Below are 21,058 nucleotides of genomic sequence, written 5' to 3'. Positions count from 1 at the left end.
CAGGGATAGGGGGGCTGCTTGGCTTCCTCGCACGCCGTGTGGGGGGCTCTTGAACCCCGAGATACCACACTGAGGTGTAACCTCATGATCACTACGAGCTCAGCGAAAGAAGAGAACAGATGTACAGCGCCACCACGCTCCTTCAAGAGTTAGTCGGCAGCCGAGGGTCTACAAAGATGGTAGAGAGCATCGTTGGCACGGTGCGCCGCGGGTAGCGCTGATACCGGAGCATGTTCTCCAGTGACGTGCTCGAGTGGCGAAAGAGTGCCATTAGCTCAGGAAGCCGAAAAGATGCAGCGGAGAGGTCGGCGCTGCTCATGCCCGCAATCGTGGCCAGTTCAAGCGACGCCATGAGCGGAAGCTGCTTTGGTAGCGCGGCCGAGTCGCCCGCCTCGCCGCAGTCGCACCACACCGTGTCATCTCCAAAGGCATCTGCTACCTGATACCCGTTCGCAAAAGCGTCGGCAGAAAGAAACTTCCACAGCTTCAGCAGTAGACGCGCTGGCGACGCGCCATACCGTGATCGCGCGATGTGAGTAAGTCCATCCGCACTGGGAAACACGCCCTCGCGAAGCGCAGCAGAATTGACGCTCACTGGTGGTGCCAAGGCACTCGATGCGGTCGCTGTGCCTCCCTCATGCGCTTCGCTTGCAGCCGGCATCGGTGTGCTCGCCGCGGTGCGAGAGATCGGTGTAGTCGCAGTGGTGGTGGCGCCGGAGGTGCGCGTGAGACCCGCCTGCGTGTAGCCATCCACCTCGTCGTCCGCCTCCCTATCCTCGTCGCACGTGCTGCTCATCGTGCTCCAATCGGAAAGGGAGCAAGCGGTCACACTGACAGGGCACAGCGCGCTGTTCTTGTCCATATCGCACAAGGACGACGACTTGCTCAAGCCGTGCTTCCTGCTATTCACAACCCAGCTGGGTACATATGAAGGAACGGCTGCCGCCGCGCTTAGCCTGTTGAGGCCGCGAGCAGTGGAAGCCGTGCCGGCTGGAACTGGGGTAAACGCTGCGAAAGACTCGTTGGCTGGGTGTGGCATGGAGAGTTGTGGTGAAGACAACGGTGACGAACAAGCCAACGAAGAGAGCTGCGTTGCGACATGCGCGGCGGCGGCCTCCTCGTAGCGCGGTGGAGACAAATTCTCCTCCACCTGCGCGTGTCGGCAAAGCTGTTCCATCTGGGCGAGGAAGCGGAGCACTAGGCAGTACAGCGCAGTGGAGGCGACGCCGCCCCAGAACACTTCGTGGAGGCCCCACTGCTTCACGGCTGCCTTGGTGACGCGCACGAGGAACGCCGCGAGCGGGGAGTCCTGTAGCCATAGCCGCTGCCGCGCCACGATGCGGGCGATGCGTGCTGAGGCGAAGGAGCTGTTGATGTCACACGACACGCCACCACAAGTCCTGTCTCGTAGATGAATGCGCGGCACACGGCACTGATCATACACCTCTACCTCCAACTCGGGAAACGTCGCAGAGTTCCGCAGCTGCTCGGCAAGATCGTGGAGCCGCTCGAGGTGCAGCGCCTGGCGTTTCTTCGAGACCGCCGGCGCCAGGAGAGCGCGATCCCCACTCCTTTCCTCCACTGCAATGGTGGCGACGTCCACCTGCTCCTCGGCCGGGAAAGTCAGGGCAAGATCAATGTCGCTGCTTGGAAGAGAAAGCCCTAGAGCGTAGCTGCCGTACAGCATCACCTGTGCTGTTCCCTCGGCTTCGCTCCCCGGTTTACAGGGACCCCACAACTTCGCCACGCACGCCTGCACGTAGCCAAGCAGCCGCTCCCGTGCCGCTTCCTCATGGGAGGTCAACTGCAGATAATAGAAGAAGTCCAGCAGCTCGTTTGTGAGGCCGTCCTCGGAGAGCGGATACGCCGTCGCCGACGCGGACCGACACCAGGCGGGAAGACGCACACCAGGGAACGGAGGCGTTGGCGGCAGCCTGCGCAGCGGCGCGCCCACAAAAGACCCGTACGCGCTACCCGCAGGGCAGTCGTTGCCCTTTTCCCACGAGTGCTTAGTCCACCGGACGCCGGCGTGGGCAGCCTGCGCATGATCCTCGCCGCCTGTGCCGTCACCCATCACGAGCGGCGGCGGAGTCGTGGAGGCGCTCTGCGGCCCTGCAATCAACTGCCAAACGCCTGCGGCGTGCTGCTGTTGGTTATCACACATCCCCGCACTGAGGCCGTTGTGCATCTGGGCGGGTCGCGCTCGGCCACATCGCTGCGCCCGGCCCTGCGGGGCAGCGGCGCGAGAAGCAGGCTCGTCTATCTTGCCAGTGCTTGTCGCCGTGCCGGGACAAGACGACGATGCGCCGACCTTGCTAGGCGTCACCGTGGCAGCGACACAAGAGGAGTCGATTCGCCCCATCGCCGACAGTGCAGCAGGTGAGGGCAACGGGGGTGAGGACAAGCGAGAGAAAATCAGCAACTTATCCTCAAGTAGTGTCCGTCGAGAGAGGCGCTGCTTCGTGTGGTGTATGTGCGAGTGGAGCTCTCGGAGCCACACACGTGGACGCCGGCGAACTTAGCCACCTACCCTACTCCGTCACACTTGCACTGCCACTGCCTAAGAGCAGACACAAAAGGAGAGAGGAGAGAGGGAGGGAAGGGCACCAACGGCTGAAACGTACGCCGACTCGGCGATGGAAAGCGAGCACAACGTAACAGGGGTGGGTGTGCGGGGTGTAGGCGACGGGTGAGGAGCAGGCGTGTGAGTGCGTCTGTCTGTGTCTTTTTATTAGTCGAGTCGGTTACTGTTAAGTGCATGTTAAGAGCATGTAAAAGAAAGTCGCGTGTAACGTAGAGGAAGGAGTACCACGCTGCAAAGCAAATCAAAAGACACACACACACACAAAAGAAGCTTCAAGATCGGCGCACAGAGGCACACAACACCTGCTGCAACGGCGAAAATGCGAGACGTCCCTTCGTCGTCGTCGTTCCCCTCCCTCCTTATCGAGACACTGCCTGTTGTTACTTGGGTATTTTCCTTTGCCAATTGCCGCAGATACCTCGCTTTCCTCCTCTTTGCACGTGTGTGTGTGTGTGTGTGCGTGTGCGTGTGCGGGCGCGCTGCGGATGCTAAGAGATACTCCCACCCCTTCCCTTCTCCACTTCCGTGTGCTCACTTCTTGACGATGCCTTTTACTTTTCGTTTCCGTTGTTGTTAACGCCAGTGTGTGTTTGCCAGCTCCTTGCCGTGGAAGCCTGTGCGAAGAAGTGCGCGACAGGGAGGGACACCGGAAAGGCGGTTCGTGTATGCGTGTTTGTGTTTTGCCACCTAAGCCATTTACGTGCCGGCGGGATCGCGAAAGCGGGTGGGGAGGGGGAGAGGAAAGCGAAACAGCGAGAGAGAGAAAGGAGAGGTGCAATCCGAAGCGTGAGCAGCGGCAACGATGCTCTGGTTCGCGAGTTCAGTGACGAGGAAAAATGAGAAGAGCGTAAGAGAGAACAAACGCAGAATACACGTGTGTGCCTGTGGGGGTGGGTGGGTGAGGAGGGGGGCATGAGGGCGGGGGTGTGCAGCAAGCGAAGCAGCCCGCCGACGCGGAGGCGATAGCAGCAACGGCGGTTGCCGGAAAGATTGTGCAACAGCCGCACATTTTGTGCACGCGACAGAATTCTGTGCGTGGCCGCCACCGCTTCTCCTTGATTAGGCGGAGCCGTTGCAGGTATCGCCTTCTGCCCCGCGGAAGTCGCTTTGCGTTCTCCGCACCCTCACCGCCGATCCCAGCAGGCGGGGGTGCGAAACGGCGCTGGCGTCAGCAGCACTCAAAGCCGACACCACAGAGCCGGGGGAGGGTGGGGATTATGTTATGCCTTACCAACAACGACAGAAACACCGGCAGCACCTCAACAGAGGAAGAACACAAAGAACACGGACAAAATAAATAGTTCGCACGGAAGTGCGACTGCCACGGTAGCGAGATGCACGAGGAAGCGGGGGCCGTGCGCTGGCGTGCGCTACAATACGGAAAGCTGATGGTGCTGCAAAGAAGGGACGACGCTGCACGCCAACCGCTAAGACGAGCACACTCTTACACCTTCCTCTATTCCTTGCTCTGCGCCTCATTCTGCGCCTTCTCCGCCTTCTCCGCCTCCTCCTTCTTTACCGCTTCTTCCTCACGCGTCAAGATCTCCACATCCCAGTTGCTGTTGCTGAAGACATCGATGTCGGTGGCAATCCTCATCGCCTTGCGCGCGATGCGTTCTGCATCATAGCCGTCAACGTCAATAAGCGCACGAGCCGCCGCCTTGGCATACGTGCCACCCGAGCCAATGGCGATGATGCCGTCAGCCTCAGGGGTGATTACGTTGCCCTGCCCATCAATCTCCAACGTCTCCTCCTTGCTGCACACAATGAGGGATGCCTCGAGGCGGCGGAGGGCGCGGTCGGTGCGCCAGTCCTTTGCCAGCTCCACCGCGGCGCGAGACAGCTGCTCCGGAAAGTCGTTCAACTTGTTTTCCAGTTTTTCCATCAACGCAAAAGCGTCCGCCGTGCTGCCGGCGAAGCCAATTACAACGTTGTCGTTGAGCTTGCGCAGCTTGCAGGCGCTACTCTTCGCCACAATACGCTCGCCCAAGGTCACCTGACGGTCCCCAATAAGGATTACTTTGTTGCCCTTTCGCACAGAAAGAATGGTGGTGTGACGCGCCTGCACGGCGGCCCCCGTCACGAAGGACGTGGAGCGGGTGGCAAGACGACGGAACATTCTCGGCTAAAGGATGTGTGTGTGTGTGTGTGTGTGTGTGTGTGTGTGTAGAGGGGGGTATAACGTGGAGTCAATTTGATTGTTGTCTGTGCTCGCTGCTTCCTGTCCGAGTCTCTGTACGCGCGCAATCCTCTCAAGCTGTGATCACTGATTGAAGCTTGTATGTTTGTGTGCTTGAGCGAGAGAGGCGGAAGGCATGCATGTGCATAATGGATCGAAGCGCAAAAAGGTTAGACATAGAGGTACAGAGAAGCGGGTTGAGATGCAGTTTCACCTGAAGAAAGCTTTAGCGCACAGCCCCTTGTGTGCTGAAGTGAGGCGGTCAAGTGCTGCGCAAGCAACACTGGCTGTGTGCGCTTCTGCCTGGGATCCTTTTCCTTTCGCTTAGCAACGCTAATCACGCCGGACCTCACCACTGCTCATACACAACCGCCCAAGCTCAACCAGTTCAACCGACTTCGAGGTCATCTGGCCCGCTCCCGCCGTTGACGCTCGCAAGTACGTGCAAGAGGCCATAGGCTCGAGGCGCCGTCGATGACGCGAGAGCGCCTCCACGTTTGAACAGCGACGAGCACAAACCGCAACAAACACTTGTAATCCGCCTTGCTGAGCCCGCCGTCCTCGATTGGGATGGCACATCACCTTTTCTTGCATTTCTTCGCCGAAACCTTCGTGTTCAGGAGCGAAAAAAAAAACGGTATGAATACTTGCTTTTACGGTCGCTCGTTCAGAGTGGAGCAGACAGCTGCGGGCTCACACGCGCATAGACACGCGCCTCACAATGGGTCACACAGCGAAAACCTACTACACCAAGCGCACTATGAACGGCATCACTGCGATAGTGGGGAGGGAGGGGCTTCAAGGGGGAAAGGAGAAAACCTAGCGCAGAATCCGCTCACCCGACACACTCAAACCAATGAAGCAAGACAAATCATGCAATCTTCAACGGGGGCGACATCACACCTCCTCACCGGCGTTGCACGCATACGCCGAAAAAAAAACAGACACAGAACGTCACTTCTTCATCACCATGAGTGCCGCCAACCGTCTTCCTCACGCATTTGGTGCGCGTTTCCTTTCGATCCTGACGATGTGCATGCGCTGGCAATCAAAGTACTGCAGTGAAATCCCACGACGAAAAAGTTCGGCGGGGCCGCTGCTACACTGACGAGAGTTTCGTGAAGACTCGCAAAGAGAGAGAGAGCAGATGCATACGCGCACACATGTGCGCCTGCGAGCGCACTACGCCCACAGAAAGAGTCGAAGAAATCAGAGCCTGCAAAGGGCGGTGCCAAAGAACGAACACCAAACAACACACAAAAAAAAAGACAGTAGAGATGGTCATCAAAGGCGCAGCGCAGCAATGAGAAACGCGAACGTGCCCACCAAGACACACACACACACACACACAGCGTGAAAACTGTGGTAATGGGGATAGAGAAAGAGAGGAGAAGAGGCAAATGAGGAAAAAGGGAAAGCGGCCTGTGGAATACAGAGATAAACAAGAGACATAGAGGGAGTGTGTCCGTCGCGTCTGCTGCCCAATCTGTTTTTTTCTTTTTGGCTGCGTTCGCTTCCCATCCGCTTTCATATATGGCCGCCGTCCTCGCTCCCAACCTCCCCTCTGCCTATCGCTTACCTTCTTGCTTATTCTGATCACAAGAGAAAAAAAAAAAACATGAAAAAGATGTGGCGAGCAAGGTGCACCGAAAAGAAATGTAAGGCGCTCATGAGGGGGAGAGGGGTGGTGGTGGATGGGCGGGTGGAGGAGAGTAGAAGGCAGCATACGTTTAAGGTTCTCGATCGTTGGCGATTCTCAGTTATTTTTTGTTGTTCGTTTACTCTTTCTGTCTGTGTGCATGCGCTTAGCTGTGCTTGGTGGTGGTGTCCTTCCGTTTCCGGTGGACCCTTTGGGCTCAATATGGTTTGCCCCCCCCCCCACACACACACGCTCTCTCTGGTCGAACCCTCGTGGCAATGGCCAAGACAACTGAGACAAGCAAAAACGAGGTGCCGTATTACACGAGCGCATCCACCGCCGCCCCCTCTACATACGCAGGCACCCAGCAGGAGAAGTCACGCTCTCTCCCTTTCTGTCCTGCCAGCGGCCTGCCGTCGCCGCCTTCGAGCCACCCCCTTCCCTCTAGCCGGCGCTACACGAGAAACATGAGAGAAGGGGGATGGAGGCAGCGAGCGGGAGCCAGCCAAAAGAACCAAAAACGAAGAGAGAAGCGTACAGCAAACACGCCCATGGGCCAGCACAAAGAGTGTAGGCGGGTGCACCCACACGACATCGTCTTGTCATTCCCTTCCTGTCGTGTCTCCGCGCGGCAACGGATACAAATAAATAAACGCCGATACCGTCGCCCACGCCACCCACACACATGCACGCATGCACACGGTCACACGAACACCACCCGGTTTGACACTACAGGCGCTCGTCTGTGAGTGGGATCGTGTACCGGGAGAACATCGGGTGCTCATCTAGAAAGGTATAGAGCTGTTCCCAGAACTGCGAGGCAAGTGCGATGTGCACCTGGTCCTTCAGCAGGTTACGCGTCAAGGCAAGACTCTGCACATTCCACTCACGGCACTGCGGAGGCACCTTGTCCTCTTCGAAGTACGCTAAGAAGGCCCGAATGCGCGAAAAGAGGCGGCTCGGGTGCCGCGACTGTGGCTGCTCGTGTGGGTACCAGCCTTTCAGCTGCCACAGCTTGCCCTCTACAATGCAACCACACACCTGCGACCAATCGTCCACCTCGTCCGGGTCGTCGACGACGCGAAACTGGCGAAAGGCAACGTGGTACTTGTGTGGGTCGTGGAAGCTGCCAGGCTTCACTATCACCGAGCGCGGCTTGGAGTCGCGAATGTTGACGATGCCGGTCTCGAGATCAACGTACAAGGTAGCGGGATCGACGTAGGCGCCGTGCTCCAGGAACTGCTTGATATTCATGAGCTGCAGAGGAGCCGTGGCAGCGGAGGGAACGAGGATGATTGGCATGAAGTCTGGCTTTCGCTGAACCGCCGTGCTCGGTGACATCGCCTCTTGACCTAGAAAGCCACCATAAAGCGGGGCTGTGCCGCGTGACTGCGCCGGCGCCTCCTGCCGACGCCTGCGAGAACCGTGGCGGCCATTCACCGCCGATCCATCGGCCTCTTGTCCGGCCTCATCGCGCTGCTTCAGTGGCAGTGGCTGAAACGTCGTCTCCGTGATCTCCCGCTCACCGCGGAAGGTTTGGTAGAAGCTCGGTTTTGCGTGGCAAGCCTCCTCTAACGTCATTTGTGGAAGGAACAGCGACGGGGCAGCCTCGGCAAATCCTCTGTCGAGGTCGCGGAGCTGCGCAAAGAAGTCCGCCTGGTCTCCGGCCAGAGAGAGGGGGGGCAGGTAGGAGTCGGCTGTGTACTCCGCCGCGGGCTGCAGCGGCTCCGTACTTGTCATGGCGGCTGTCGCATCGATTGCGTCGAACCACGCCGTGCGCACGGCAGTCTCGCTCGCCGTGGAGGACGATGTAGTCGCCATTATGCACCAAGTTGAAACCTAACTTGGGCTTGCGTACGCATGCCCCGGTGCACTGCCAGATGGCTCGAGCCCACGTCAATGGGAGCACTCACGCAAAGGAGCACACACAAAAAAACGTAGCACCTACACGAATGATTGAATTACGTCTATGGAATAGGACGAAGCGACGGAGAGAGAAGAGAGAGGTGCGCGAGCGGAGTGAAGGACAGCGGTCGGTTTGCCACCGCGTCCGTGGAATTAGTTACGCGAATCTAGGGAACAGGTGCAGGAAGAGCGGCCACTGCAGCAGCTGCAGTGCGGGTGTCGAGCTGCTGATCAGGGGAATGCAAGACGCTCTGATTTGCAAAAAAAAAGGTGCGTCTCCTCTTCAACTCGTTCTGCACGCACGCACGCACACACACACAGAAGGATGCGAGGCCTTGATCAAGCACGTCACCAAGATAAGCGTCACACAGGACTTGGGATCAGTGCAAAAGCCTCGGCTCGCCGGTGACTCTAGGCAACACGTATGAAATCGAGAACGCCTCTCCTGTCCTGTGATGTGCCGTGTAGTCTCTTTTTCTTGCTGTTACTTTTTTTTTCCAGTTCCTACGCGTTTCCTTTGTGTTGTTGTTGACCCGGACTGTCGGCCCTTATAGCAGAGCGGGCATGTGTATGCGTGCCGAGGTGTAGGGAGAGGGGGGATGGAGGCGGTGCGCGTGGGTGGAAAACAGACACGGACGCAAAAAGGAAGCGAGGAGGTAGAGGCGAAAAAGGCGTTTTTTTTTTTTTGCGTTCACACCGATCAAGCGCTGCAGGCGCGTCCTCCCCTTCACTCCTCCTCCTCGCAGCATGAGGTGAGGTGCGCAGCAAAGCAGTGCTGAATCACGAAATTGGACGAAAGAGGGAGAGGGAGAAGGGCAGTAGGCAACAGCCAGAGAGCCCTTCTTGCCGCGGGCCTGCAAGCTCCAACAACACGTGGTGGGAAAGGACATGAGGTAAGTATTGTTTTCTGTATCTTCAGCGTCACATCACAGTGACCTCTGGTGGCACCGTCTAGTTTCCTTGCGCCGACTTCGCAGAAAGTGAAACCGGGCGAGAGAAAGTAGAATGGAGGAGTGCGGCGAAGCAGACAGGCGCGAGAGCAGGCGCGTGCATCTGATAGGCAGCAAAACGAAGCTCCATCGTGCGCTCCGTTCTCTGCTTGGTTTGGCACCGTCACCGCGCCGCATCGCCTGATGCGCAGCTGGCCTATCGCCACAGAGAAGCGGTGCATGCGCGAGCGAGAAGGGGAAGCGGCGCACCAGTCAATGTATAGGAGGAGGGGCGTAAGAGAAAGGTCGTAAAAGACGCAGATGACCGAGGAGAAAGAGGGTGCGAAAGGGGGCTCAAGGCGACAGAGGAGGGATGGCGCGCACGTCATCTAATATTGTCTTCCTTCATAACCCTCTTCGCCCTCAATCTACGTCTAATGGGATGTGCGTGTGTTCGCTGATTCTGTGAATAGTCAAAGCCGTGCAATGTGCCGCTGTACACGCATACTTCGAACAAAAAAAAAACGTACGCTGTGCGATAGCTTGCAGTTCGCAAGCCGATAGTGAGAACCACACGCACGCACCGCGAAGAGCACTCTGGACGACGCGGGCGTCGTACATCGGAAGGATCCGGGGAGGCACGAAAGGGAGGCACAAAACGAGCTGAAGCCATTCATCTCACACAAACCGCGAAAATATCAAGAGGCCCACGCCAAGCGCTGCGATGAGCGCAAGCGCCATGGCAATGATGCGGTTCTGCTGCCTTCGCTTTGCAGCCTCGGCGACTCGCAAAGTGCGGCGCACCTCACGCGCGCGTCGTCGCTCGATGTCCGCCAGTACGCCGCCGTGCCCAGGTCTGCTGCCGGCGACGGGATAGGGTTTGATGCGCTCTCGCAGTTTGCCGACCTTTGCAGCCTGCGCAGCACCGCCACTACTGTCTGACGCCATCACGGTGTCGGAGGGTGTGCACGACGCGGCCACAAGTCGCGCGCCAGGCAAAGGGTGCGCCGGCACCTGCAGCTGCGCCAGCTCGTCCTCCGCATCACTACTCTTTTTCACCATTCTATCCGTCTGCGTCCTATCGCTCTACAGCGTCTCTGTGTCTGGTGGTGATGGTAGGGAAACTTCTCAGCGGCACACGGAAAAGCTTAAACGACGCCCTTAGCAGAACAAGAAAAATCATATATGTTTCCCTATCAGGGTGTGCCCACCTAGTCGATATCTGCCTTGATCGTGTTCTCTGCTGCTGCTGTGTGTGTGTGTGTGTGTGTGTGCCCGATCATCTACGCTAGGTGGGAATCAGAGGTGAGGCAACAACAACAACAGAAAAAAACAGGGTGAAGCCCACCGAGGGCATGCGTGAAAAGGTAACGAAAGAACGAGCGAGTGAGAGAGAGAACGGAAAGAGAAGCACGCAGAGATCACGTGGCCGACAGATGGTGGCGGAAGGCCGTCGGTGTCGATGACTCAGACGGCGAAGGGGGAAGGGGCTTGGAAGCAAGAAGAGAAGTGAGGGGCATCACGTGGCGGCGACAGAGCGAGTCGGGTGCGGTCGTTGCAACGCACGTCATCGCGCCCTATCGCCCTATCACGCTAAGCGCACTCCTACCGTGTGCATCCAGCATTGGCTTTCCCGTGGCACGATGGATAGTGGGTCAGGCATCTCTTTGCATCTTGTAGACGCCACGGTTCTCGGTGTCGGTCCGTTTCACGCCCTTGCTCATGAGAGCGTTTTCATACGCTAGCATTTCGCTGCATGTGGGTAGAAAAAGGGGGGCAGGTAAACAGCGAATGGAGACTAGAGTACGGACGCGGCAGCAGCATTGGCAGCATACTGCTGAGAAACGAGAAAGAGTCACCGACTCATCACTGATGCGTGCATCGTGTAGTTCCAAGGAAAACACTTCTGTCGTACATCCAAAGGCGCTGAGAGCGCGCGCGTGTGTGAAGGGAGGAAAGCGAGGGCGGAGGGTGGAGGGGGCAACAAGAGGCGGGGGGGGGGGTGAGTGACAACCAAGTGCGCCTAGAGAGAGAAACACAAACAGACACGGTACATCGGCTGGGCATGGGAAATTCAGCGAATAAAAAAAAAGGAGAGAAGCAGAAGTGGTGATCTCGTGGTGAGCAACGTGAAGGTCTCGGGGAGAAAAGGTTCAATGACGCAGCACACACGCAGCGAACACAAAAAGAAAGACGGTTTGGCGACGCCGTAAATTGGCTGGACTTGGACACAGGGGAAGCGAAAGGTGCAGAGCAGGTGGTGGACGCACGCGGCGTCACACTGCTCGCGGCTTTCCTTTGGAAGCGGTGTTTGCGTCTCGCCCCGAAACCTGACTACTGCGGCGGATTGGCGCGAACAAGTGGGCGCAGCGAGTTTTAGGGATGCTACGGCGCCGTCATGGGGTCTGAAGAACACCCCAAGACAGGTGCCGCTGCCGGGAGAGTCGAAGGTCGCGGGGTCTGCAGGGTGGAGTTTCGCTGCGGGATGGAGTAGGTACCCGTGGCGGTCAAGCAGTATTTGTTTGGATGTAACAAGGAAAAGGCATTGGCCACGGGCAATGCCCGCCGCAGCGACAACATGTTCCCGATTGTCAGGAAACTGACCTTCGCGGAGGATAGGGCCATCGCTGGTGTTTAGTGTCTCGCACGCCAGGACACCGGCGGCAGAAACCTGCTTGAGATTGGCGTGGAGAGCATGGAAGGGGTCAACGATAACAGGGGGTGAGGGGGCAACCGCGACAGCTTAGACGGCGGAAGTGTGGAGGCGTGCGCGTGGGCCTCCGAAATGCACCGCTGGCGTGCACCAGTGCAGCCGGATATTCTTCTGGCATGCATTCCGAAGGCCACTGCGCCGTCCCATACGACCATGCGGGCGACGGGAGCACGGAAATCTGCAAGGCTGCATGTCCAGCGCCTTGTTCGCCCCGCCAGCACCTCAGCAGAGGCGTCGGTTCGAATCCCGTAGGCGGTACCGGCTGTGGCACCGGCGTTTGCCGTCATGGGCGGACGAAAGGCATTGCCATCCTTTGATGTCATTTGTGCACTGTACTCAGCCGATTCCGTCGTGCACTCCTCCACACCGTGTCAATCCCCCTGCGAAGGAAACAGGGCCGCGGCGGGGATCACTGGTGTGTGTACCTCCTCGGACGGCGGCGGTGCCATCGGCTCTGATGCCTCAGTGCTGATCGGAGGAGCGGCGGAGCTACTCGGTTCAGGTGATTGAGCTCCTTGCGCGGATAAATCTGTCGGCGAGCTGAAGCTGAAGCTTTTCCGTGCGGAGTTCGTTTGGTAGGCCCCGCGGCGGCGCAGTTCCTCGCCCAGCGTCATGGAAGTGACAGCTGTGGCCGGCGGCTGCGCTGCGGTTGCGGTTGCGCCTTGCACGTCAAACGGTTTAGGTCTCGAGAGAAGGGGCACGCCAGGCTCTGCCGCTCTCTGCGACAATGCCGCTCCTGTGTCCAAAGCCGTGCTCACGCATGGGGGGCTGTGTGCTCTGGGTAGACGCCGCTGCGCCCCGTGAGTCGTCGACGGAAACGGCGGCGGCTGGGGCCGCTGCGGTGGCGCCGCAGGCACCAGTTGCGCGGCAATTCGGCCACCACTCCTTGGGCTTGCCATGACTGCAGCGCCGTCGCCGCCTTTGCCCTCTGCAGCCACGGAAGGGGCGCAGCCTACAGAAACTGGAGGCAGTCGAGTGGTCGAAAGGGGGGGCGAGCCCCCAGCGCGCTCCGCCGGGCTTCGCCGTGACACACTCCCGCTTCTCAGCTCCTCAGATTCCTCCTCCTCCGGCGTCAGCACTGCAGCCTGACGCACGGCGTCCTCGGACTCGTCAAGCACATGAAAGCGCACCACCAGCGACGTCACGACGCGCGCCAGCCCACTCCACTGCTGCCGAGCCACTGTGTCGTCCAGGGTGTTGAGCAGGAACGAGTAGAGAGGGGCCGCAGAGGCGTAACTTGCAGTGCTGGAGTGGTCCTTCGAGAGCCCTACTACCACTGAAGCAGCCTCCGGCTGAGCAATGGCAATGGGGCGGAGCGTGTCAAACGCATGGCTGCGACCCGGCAGGGAGCGCAGCAGCCGCAGCTGATCTCCTGTGAGAACGACGGTACTCTTCAGGAGGTCGCCATAAATGGTGCTCGCAGTGTCCGCGGCAGCGGCGGCGTCATTGTCCCTCGAGCCACCCTCGCCCTCTTCGTTGTCGCCAAGCGCAGACGCGGGCGTGGCCGCTGCCGACCGTGCGTGCCCATCCTCTGCGCCGTCCTTGAGAAACTCGCTGCCTTGCAGACGTTTGGTGCGACGCTGCTGCGCCTCTGCATCCTGGGCTTCGAAAAGCCGGCGGAGCAGTCCGTTGATCCACCGATCCTCGTCGTCGTCGTCGCTGCCGTCCTCGTCCTCGTCCTCATCGTCGGTGCCGTTCGCGCCCGTCCCTCCCTTGAGTGATTGCAGTTGTGCAGGCACCATGCCGAGAAACACCTCAATGTCGGACAAGGAGTCCTCCGCTGCATCTATGAGGTCCTTTCCTGCCAATGCCCTCCTACTGTCACTGCTGGTGCTGTCATGCGTCGCTTTGAAGCGTGCTCGCAGCAACGCGTCCAGGGTCATCTCCGTGGTGGCGACGCCCGCGCCCTCGACGTCCCCGGCAGCGGCGGCAGAAGCCATGGAAGCCTTCGCGGCGGCGCGCCGCGAGGACGATGCCGCCGGCAAAGCAACAGATCGCTTCTTTGGCAGCAACGTGCTCGATGCCACCACTGAAGTGCCCCGAGGTGCCGCGGTCGAGCCAGCTGGTGGCGCGCCGCACCGCCTCGGGAAGCTGATTCGAGCCAGCTTCGTCACCTCCGCCTCGTGCTTGCATCGCAGCGTCGCCGCGCCCTTCATCGGCAGCCGCCCCGGCGGGACTCCCATGTCAGCGAGAGGCAACATACGCATAATCTGGATGTGTCCCACGAGGAGCGAGGCCAGCAGCCAGGTGAAGGTGGTGTGCTGCTCTCGCTTCCGCCGTTTCGACCCCTCCAGGTGTGACACCGGCCCACCAAAGACGCCTTCGGGCGTGAACCAGAACGGCGAGGTGGGGCAGTGAACTAGCAGTGGCGGGTAGAGGCCGCCGCACGACTGAGCCGCGAAGAGATGTGTCAGCTCCTGGTAGCAGTCGGCCACGCTGACGCCGTCGGACGTGCCCCAGTCTTCCGCCTCTTCGATCAGCCCAGCCTTCGCGTAGCATCGGCGTAGCTCCCGCACGAGGCACATGAGTGTGTAAATGCTGAACTCGCACGTCGAGTCATCTTTGCCTGCTGCTACGGCACCGGCTGTCGCGCCAGAGCGCCGAGCGGCGGCCTTCCTTGACGACGGCTGCTTATGCGAAAGCAATATGCCGCGCGGGTGGGAGCTGCGGCCCTGCGTGAAGGCCTCGACAGTGACCCACGTGGATGCCTGCGGCGACGCCTCCATGATTACATTCACCCACGCCAGCAGCAGCTGCTTCAACCGCCGCCGCGCCTGCAGTATCATCGAGTATGGGATCTGCAACAGCACTCGCTCATCTCGGCGGCGCTTCAGTATCGTGGCGGCCAATTCCTCCTCGGCGCTTAGCAGGGTACGAGCAAGCGTCCAGATGGGGCGCGGCATCGCCGGGCAGGGCTTCGCGGGACGAAACGTCTTCGCAACGCGTTCCCACCGCATCGCCCACTTGCCGGACTGCGCCGTCTTCAACCGCTCCATCTGAAGCATCAGCTGCAGCGCCTCGATCTCCACAGCGTGACTTTCCAGCATCTGCGCGTGCAGTGTGTCTCGCTCAAAGGTCTCCTGCACGTGCTGGCGACGCTCGCTGGCGAGTTGGTCTTGTAACCCGTGCAACGCGGTGGCGTGCTTGCGCGCGGCGCAGTCGCGATCTGCCGCGATGTTCAGCAGGCGTCGCTGCACCGCCTCGACCTTGGAACGAAGAGAGAAGCGGCGCCAGCGCAGGAAAACAGTCTCCACCACATGGCGGTGGTTCCGCTTCACCAAGTAGCGTTCAAGGGCAATGCGACTCGCGCGGCGCTGCTGCGTGTAGGTGCGCCACACCGTGAAGACGGCTTGTAGCTCTGCCTGGTGTGCGCGCCGCTGGAAGAGGTGAACGGCTATTTGACGACGTGCCATGGCGTTCTGAAGATTACGAACGCGTTGGCACACGGACGTCTTCTCCAGGTGCTCTAACGTCACCTCCTCTGTCCAAAGTCGAAGCGACGCAAAGTCGTGGCGGGTGGCGTACTCGTTGGTGCGAGGCGGAAACGACATCGTCGGATCGGAGTGGGTCGCAGTGCCTGACAGGAGAGAGGAGGCAGGCCCGAGCGTTCTGTGCACGATGGCGTTCGTCACAGCAGCATCCCCGAGGCTGCCGCTACGTTGCGCACCACTCCGTTCGTGCCCCATCGCAATGGACTGAGAGCTGAAGATGGCGTCGAAGATCGGTTGGCGCAGCTTTTCGCGCCACAGCTCCGACACCGCTGCATCGGCGCAGAGCACCTGGTTGAGAAGGTAGCACGCGACAGAGGTCATGAGTCTGTGTGGCATCGCCTCGCGCGCGGCCGGCGAGCCTCCCGCGCCTGCGATGGCTCTGGTCTGGGCCTCTTTGCGAATTCGGCGAGGGCCGTACGCGGTGAGAAAAGTTTCGTCGTGCGCCACGGAGGCCCAGTGAATCGCTGACTTGAAGCCGCTCGACTCGTAGGCTTCCGGGAAGCCCAGCGCACATGGCAGAGACGCGGCAGGCGTGGCGCTCCCATCGGCAGCCACAGTGCTGCTCGATTTCAGCCCTAGCGATGATAGAAGAGTCGCGTCAGTGCAGGTGGTGTGATCGGGCACAGACCGGTTATTCGCTCCTGTTGCCGCATAGCCGCTGGCACGCTCTGAAGCATTCGTGAAGCCTTCTGTGGGCGAGGGCGTGACGAAGGGCGGCATCACTACTCCGGGTGTGCCGGAGAGCAGCGCTGTGAACTGCGCCTGCAGCCGCGATTCGCGGGAGCGCTCCTCACGAGCGGCGGCGGCGTGACTTTTCTGCACCGTAAGCGCGAAGGCGGCAGTCGACTGAGCGAGGCGATGCTTGAGGTGGGCTTCCTCCTTAGCGCATCGATTCAAAACCGGTGCATCATTGGACAGCAGCATCACGTGCCGCGCCTGCGTGACGCGCTCCCGCGACGTCATGCGCGCACCAAGGCAAAACTAGGCAAGCAGCGAAGACGCTCTTTGGATGCGCGACCTGCCTCGCTGAGGGGAGGCAGAGGCGGGCGCAAGAAGACAAGGAACGCAGGCAGAAGAGCGTGGGAACGCGCAAGCGCTCTTCTCTTCACGTGCTGTGTTGCGATGATGATGGAGGCGCAGGACGTGAAGTCGGAAAAGAAGCACAAAAAACTGCCGAGGTGGCGCGACCCCAGTCGAGGAGGGTGTGCAAGTGTGAGTGTGTGTGTGTGTGGAGGCCGAGTGAGGGTGAGCAGATGCGCGCAGCAAGGATAATAAAAGGGCAAATGGCAGGAGCGGAAGCAGCGAGATGAGAGGCATCCGTGATGGGGGCTAGTGCGAACAGTGAACCCGAAAGCTGGTCAAAAGCAGCGACGACCATCTTCTGTCTTCTGCATTCGTTGGGCTTTATACTTTGCGTGTGTGGCGCCGATGCAATGTCGCCGCCACCTATCATGCGTCTACTGATTCAGCATTTTTTTTCGATTCTGAGCTTCTTCTTGGTTCGTAATGACGGGGTTACACCTCAGTGTGGTATCTCGGGGTTCAAGAGCCCCCCACACGGCGTGCGAGGAAGCCAAGCAGCCCCCCTATCCCTGCCATATACCCCTGCCAATGCCAAACCACTTCTTGTGGTGGCAGGGTCACGCACCTACGGCGTAGGGGTGGACAGAGCGATGCACCGCTGCGGATGTGGGCGGTCAGGCCGTGGATGAGGTGGCGTCGGAGCGGCCCGCGACAGTGGGCAGGACTGTGCCATCCGTATGCTGAGGCAGAGGGTCCGCGTGACGTGAGCGTATCCCACCCGGCCTCTCGCTGCCTGCTGGTGGGGAGCCTGAGTGTGTCCCCCCGAGAGGGCGGGACCCGGCGGCGGCTGGCGAAGCGGGCGGGTGTGTAGAGTTTGGGGCAGGGGTCGCGCTCAGGTGGCTGAGCCGGCACATTGCTGCAGCACGTGTGTCTACGCCTGCATCGCACCACGCAGAGGGGCCTGCCACATGCCGGGGTACTTGAGCGGAGTTGACGTCTTGCTCTCTGGCAGAGAAATGGGCACGCTGAATAAAAAAAAAACCTTGGTTACTCTCTGCATTTGTGGACGCGCAGTAATACGGCACGGACGATGGCGGCCTGGAGAGCATCACACGGCAGCTGAGTGCGCGCCGTGTCTAGCCGAAAAAAAAGGCTGTCTGTGAACGCGTCTCCCTTCGTCTCACTTGCCACGCCTTTATCCTCACGGCCCGTATCGAGACTCCACATCCGGCATTGGAATGCGCCGAATCGATGGGCGGTGCCGAAGAACGTAGTCCATGTCAGTGAATGGGTCGCCCCCACTTGCGTCTATCATGGTTGTCGCTGCCGGAGCCCTCGGTGCTGCCTGAGAGGCATGGAACGAGTCGCATGCTTTCTTCTCGTCGGCGTCGTCAGCTCCGTCATCCCTCTCCTCGTCATCCTCGTTGTCGTCGCCTTCGCCGCCGCTCTGTTCTCGACGCAGCTTGTAGGCGGGCGACAACTCAGCGCTGGCCCCGTGCAGTGGCGCCATGTCGCCTGCCCCTACCGTCAGCGTCTCTTCAGCTTCCATTGCCAAGCGCATGTCGGCGGGCATGAAGCGCTTGTACACATGGTAGTGCAGGTCCTCCTGCGGATTCCGTTGCAGAGCCAAGAGGCGGCACGGCGTTGCTGTTGTCCCTTCTGTCGTCACGGGTGATGCCATCACGTACGAGCCGCGAGTGGAATAGGTGTGGTCAATCACAATACGGTCAGCAGAGGGAATGCCACCAGCGCATGCGACGTAGCGTGGCCCATGTGCACCCTCTTCCCCGCCTCTCTCCTTCTCGGAGTCTGTGATACGGTGCTGTGCCTCGACGACGGCCCTGCCCGACACCGGCAGCAGAGCCCGCGGCGGACAGGCTGGAAAAGACCGAGTCTGCTGCCGCTCCGCTCCATGGCCTACCTGGCCCACATCCAGTGCGGTCCTGCCGCACGAGGGTCCTAGGTCGCTGCCGCCCTCACCGGCGTCGGCGCCCACTCCCTCGTATCGGCGTTGCTCCTCCTCGCTTGCTTGCAGCGCCTGCACGCCGGCCTCGAGGGCGTCGCCGCGAAGATGGCCTGAACCGACAGCCATACGCAGCGAGTCCTCCATCGCCGTCCACATCGACGAGCGCTCGCGCCATCGCCAGAGCAGCGTCATCCGCACGAGAGCTGCTGCGGCTGCCGAATCCATCAGCGGCACCGTCCAGGACGCAGGTGTGGCTGTGCTGGTTCCATGTCCTTCGGCACCTTCGCCGCCGAGTGGCTGGGTGACCTTCGTGGTCGCTGGCACACGACAGCGGGGGACAGGCATGCACTGGAACGCACGACTGGCGGCGTGTGTGTGGGCCAACCAGAGTTGCGATGAGTCCGTGGACCAACCAGCCGAGTCGCACCAGACGCTTTGGTGGCCACCGTTACTGCCGGTATTGCAGCTGGTCACATCGAACTCCTCCGGTGCAGCGCCCGCAGCGAGGGGGGATGCAGATGTGTGATGGAAGGCAAGCGGCATCGTAAAGGTTGCTGTTCGGAGCCCTGCGTGGGGTGGTGTCAGAGAAGCCAGCGGGGCGTGATGCTCGCCTGTGATGGCTGATGCCGGCCCCGCAGCGACCGCGGCCGCGGCGGGAGCGAGAGTGCGCCGCTGTCGCATGGTTGGGGAAGCGAAGACAGTGGAAGACGTTGGCGACTCTCTTGTCGCGGCACCCTTGTCCGCCAAGGACACAGCCCGCCTTGACGCCACGCTGGGCTTGCCAGTGTTGGTGCGCGGGGCAGGAGGAGCCCGTGGAAGCGGCGTCGACGACTCACCAGCTTCCATCGTCGCAACCAGTGTCGACAGTGCACTCAAGGGCTGCGTGTCTACGTCGTTCTCCTGCTCGCTTGTTCTCGGTGGAGTCGTCGCAAGCAGTGACGACTCAGCTTCGACCTTGACGTCGGCAGCGGCCAGAGAAACAGGAGGCGGTCGTGTTGGCGGTGCCGGGGACAGGGTAACGTCGGAAGAGTTCAAGGGTGGAGGATGTGGCTGTGACACCTTCTTGCTCGCCTCCTCGCCGTCCCCTCCAGCACCTGCAGGCCCCTCTGTGAGGCTCGGCACGGTGGCGCAGGAAAGAAGTTCAGTTGTGCGAGACACTGAAGCGGTCGAGTCTGTGTACCGCAAGGGTGAGCGACTGCGCGCCCGCTTCCTGGCCCGCCTCTCGGTGGCCTTCGCCTGCTCGCTCGGCGACAAAAGAGGCGGTGCCTGCACGGTGGGCGACGATACCGAATTTCCATCCTCTTCCCCTTTACTATCCCCTTCCTCTGCGGCCGGCGCGCGATCTTTCAGCGGTGCAGACCGCGTCGTGTCCGACAGAGTGAAAAGCGCGTGCGTCAGCTCCTGTAGATACGCTGCACACTGCGGGAGGCTCATAGGAGTGCCGTTGACACGAACCGCACCAGCGTCGGTCTCATTCGAAGCGCCACATGCCTGCGCGAATGCACCTCCAGCGCTCTCGATCGTCACGCGCACCACCGGTATCGCCCGATGTTGCAGGACAAACGTTATCTGAGCCTCCTCGCTGACGCTGCACCTCTTGAGCCGCCACCCGAAGCACGCCGCCATACAGGCTGCCATGGAGGGCAAGAGCGGCTGGGCGCCGAGCGTCGCACGGTCGGCCTCGTCTGCCGCAACGCCTGTCGGCACAGCAGCTTTGCTCCGCGTGGACGAGTGTAAAGGTGGGCGAGAGGAGAAGGTCGCCGTTTCCTCGCCCCCCTGCGCGGCGTCGGCTGGGATCGCCGTAGCGAGGGACGAAGCGCTGGTAATGCGACTAGACGAGAATGGGACGCCCTGAGGCGATAGCGGCAGCGGCAAGGGTAGCTCGGCCGAAGCCACCGCCCCTGATCCGAAAGTATCGGCACTCTGTGTGACTTCGTGCTGGCTCGCCGCTGTAATGGAAGTTTGGTTGGATACAGCGGGAGGCAACGCGGCCGCTGTCAGGGCATCATCGTGATCGCCACTCCCTGGCTCGGCCGGCGCAAAGTGAGGGTGGAGAGAGTGCACGGAGGACGTCTTTCTAGGGTAGATTCGCGGACGTCCGCGCCCGCGATGCTTCGCTCTCGCTGCAAGTGCCCTGATAGACGGCATCGGCGCCACTTCCCGCGTGTTCTCGTGAGCGTCGCTAGCTGGCGCCGGAGTCGTCTGCGATGCTGCAGACACGCTGGACTGCTGCTCCAAGGGAACGCGGCAGTGATTTCGGGGCATTGAAGTTCTTTGCGTTTCCTTGCTTCCGGCGTACCACCACGTTCCTAGCTATTTTTCGTGGAGAGTTTGGCCCTGACGCCCGGAGCGTCGTATCGCGTGAGCTGTGGCACTTGATGACAGGGCAGTGCATAAAACGCACGCGCACACATGAGCCGAAGTCGGGAATGCGTCTGAGTGTGCGCGTTTCGCCTGCGTGCGGCAAGAAGAGAGGAGGAGGAGGGGGGGGCTCAAAAATTCAGCTGCTCTCACTGTCTCAAGAATACAGAGGCTGCGGCAGAGAAGCGGCAGGGGGCCCTTACCCCGTGACGACAATAAGGCGGCGGGGAAGGGGGAGGAAGGCGGAGATGAGAGAGAGAGGACATCA

General features: G+C 60.4%; 5 protein-coding genes across 5 annotated transcripts; all 5 read right to left on the bottom strand.

The window, feature by feature from the left end:
* Positions 1–142: 142 nt before the first annotated feature.
* On the bottom strand, positions 143–2,362 carry LDBPK_364190 (hypothetical protein; the record flags this gene model as incomplete). Its single annotated transcript, XM_003865485.1, has 1 exon — positions 143–2,362. The coding sequence occupies one exon, from the start codon at positions 2,360–2,362 to the stop codon at positions 143–145; it is 2,220 nt and encodes a 739-aa protein (XP_003865533.1).
* Positions 2,363–4,040: 1,678 nt separating this feature from the next.
* LDBPK_364180 (hs1vu complex proteolytic subunit-like) lies at positions 4,041–4,703 on the bottom strand (the record flags this gene model as incomplete). The annotated part of the gene is made up of 1 exon (XM_003865484.1): positions 4,041–4,703. The coding sequence occupies one exon, from the start codon at positions 4,701–4,703 to the stop codon at positions 4,041–4,043; it is 663 nt and encodes a 220-aa protein (XP_003865532.1).
* Positions 4,704–7,131: 2,428 nt separating this feature from the next.
* LDBPK_364170 (hypothetical protein, conserved) lies at positions 7,132–8,223 on the bottom strand (the record flags this gene model as incomplete). The annotated part of the gene is made up of 1 exon (XM_003865483.1): positions 7,132–8,223. One exon carries the CDS (start codon positions 8,221–8,223, stop codon positions 7,132–7,134), a length of 1,092 nt encoding a protein of 363 aa, XP_003865531.1.
* A 4,097-nt stretch (positions 8,224–12,320) lies between these two features.
* LDBPK_364160 (hypothetical protein, conserved) lies at positions 12,321–16,403 on the bottom strand (the record flags this gene model as incomplete). The annotated part of the gene is made up of 1 exon (XM_003865482.1): positions 12,321–16,403. One exon carries the CDS (start codon positions 16,401–16,403, stop codon positions 12,321–12,323), a length of 4,083 nt encoding a protein of 1,360 aa, XP_003865530.1.
* Positions 16,404–17,664: 1,261 nt separating this feature from the next.
* On the bottom strand, positions 17,665–20,694 carry LDBPK_364150 (hypothetical protein, unknown function; the record flags this gene model as incomplete). Its single annotated transcript, XM_003865481.1, has 1 exon — positions 17,665–20,694. One exon carries the CDS (start codon positions 20,692–20,694, stop codon positions 17,665–17,667), a length of 3,030 nt encoding a protein of 1,009 aa, XP_003865529.1.
* Positions 20,695–21,058: the final 364 nt, after the last annotated feature.

The sequence above is a fragment of the Leishmania donovani genome, chromosome 36 (genome assembly GCF_000227135.1).
Source record: "Leishmania donovani BPK282A1 complete genome, chromosome 36".
Taxonomy (NCBI): Eukaryota; Euglenozoa; class Kinetoplastea; order Trypanosomatida; family Trypanosomatidae; genus Leishmania; species Leishmania donovani.
This window is presented reverse-complemented; position numbering and strand designations above follow the sequence as displayed.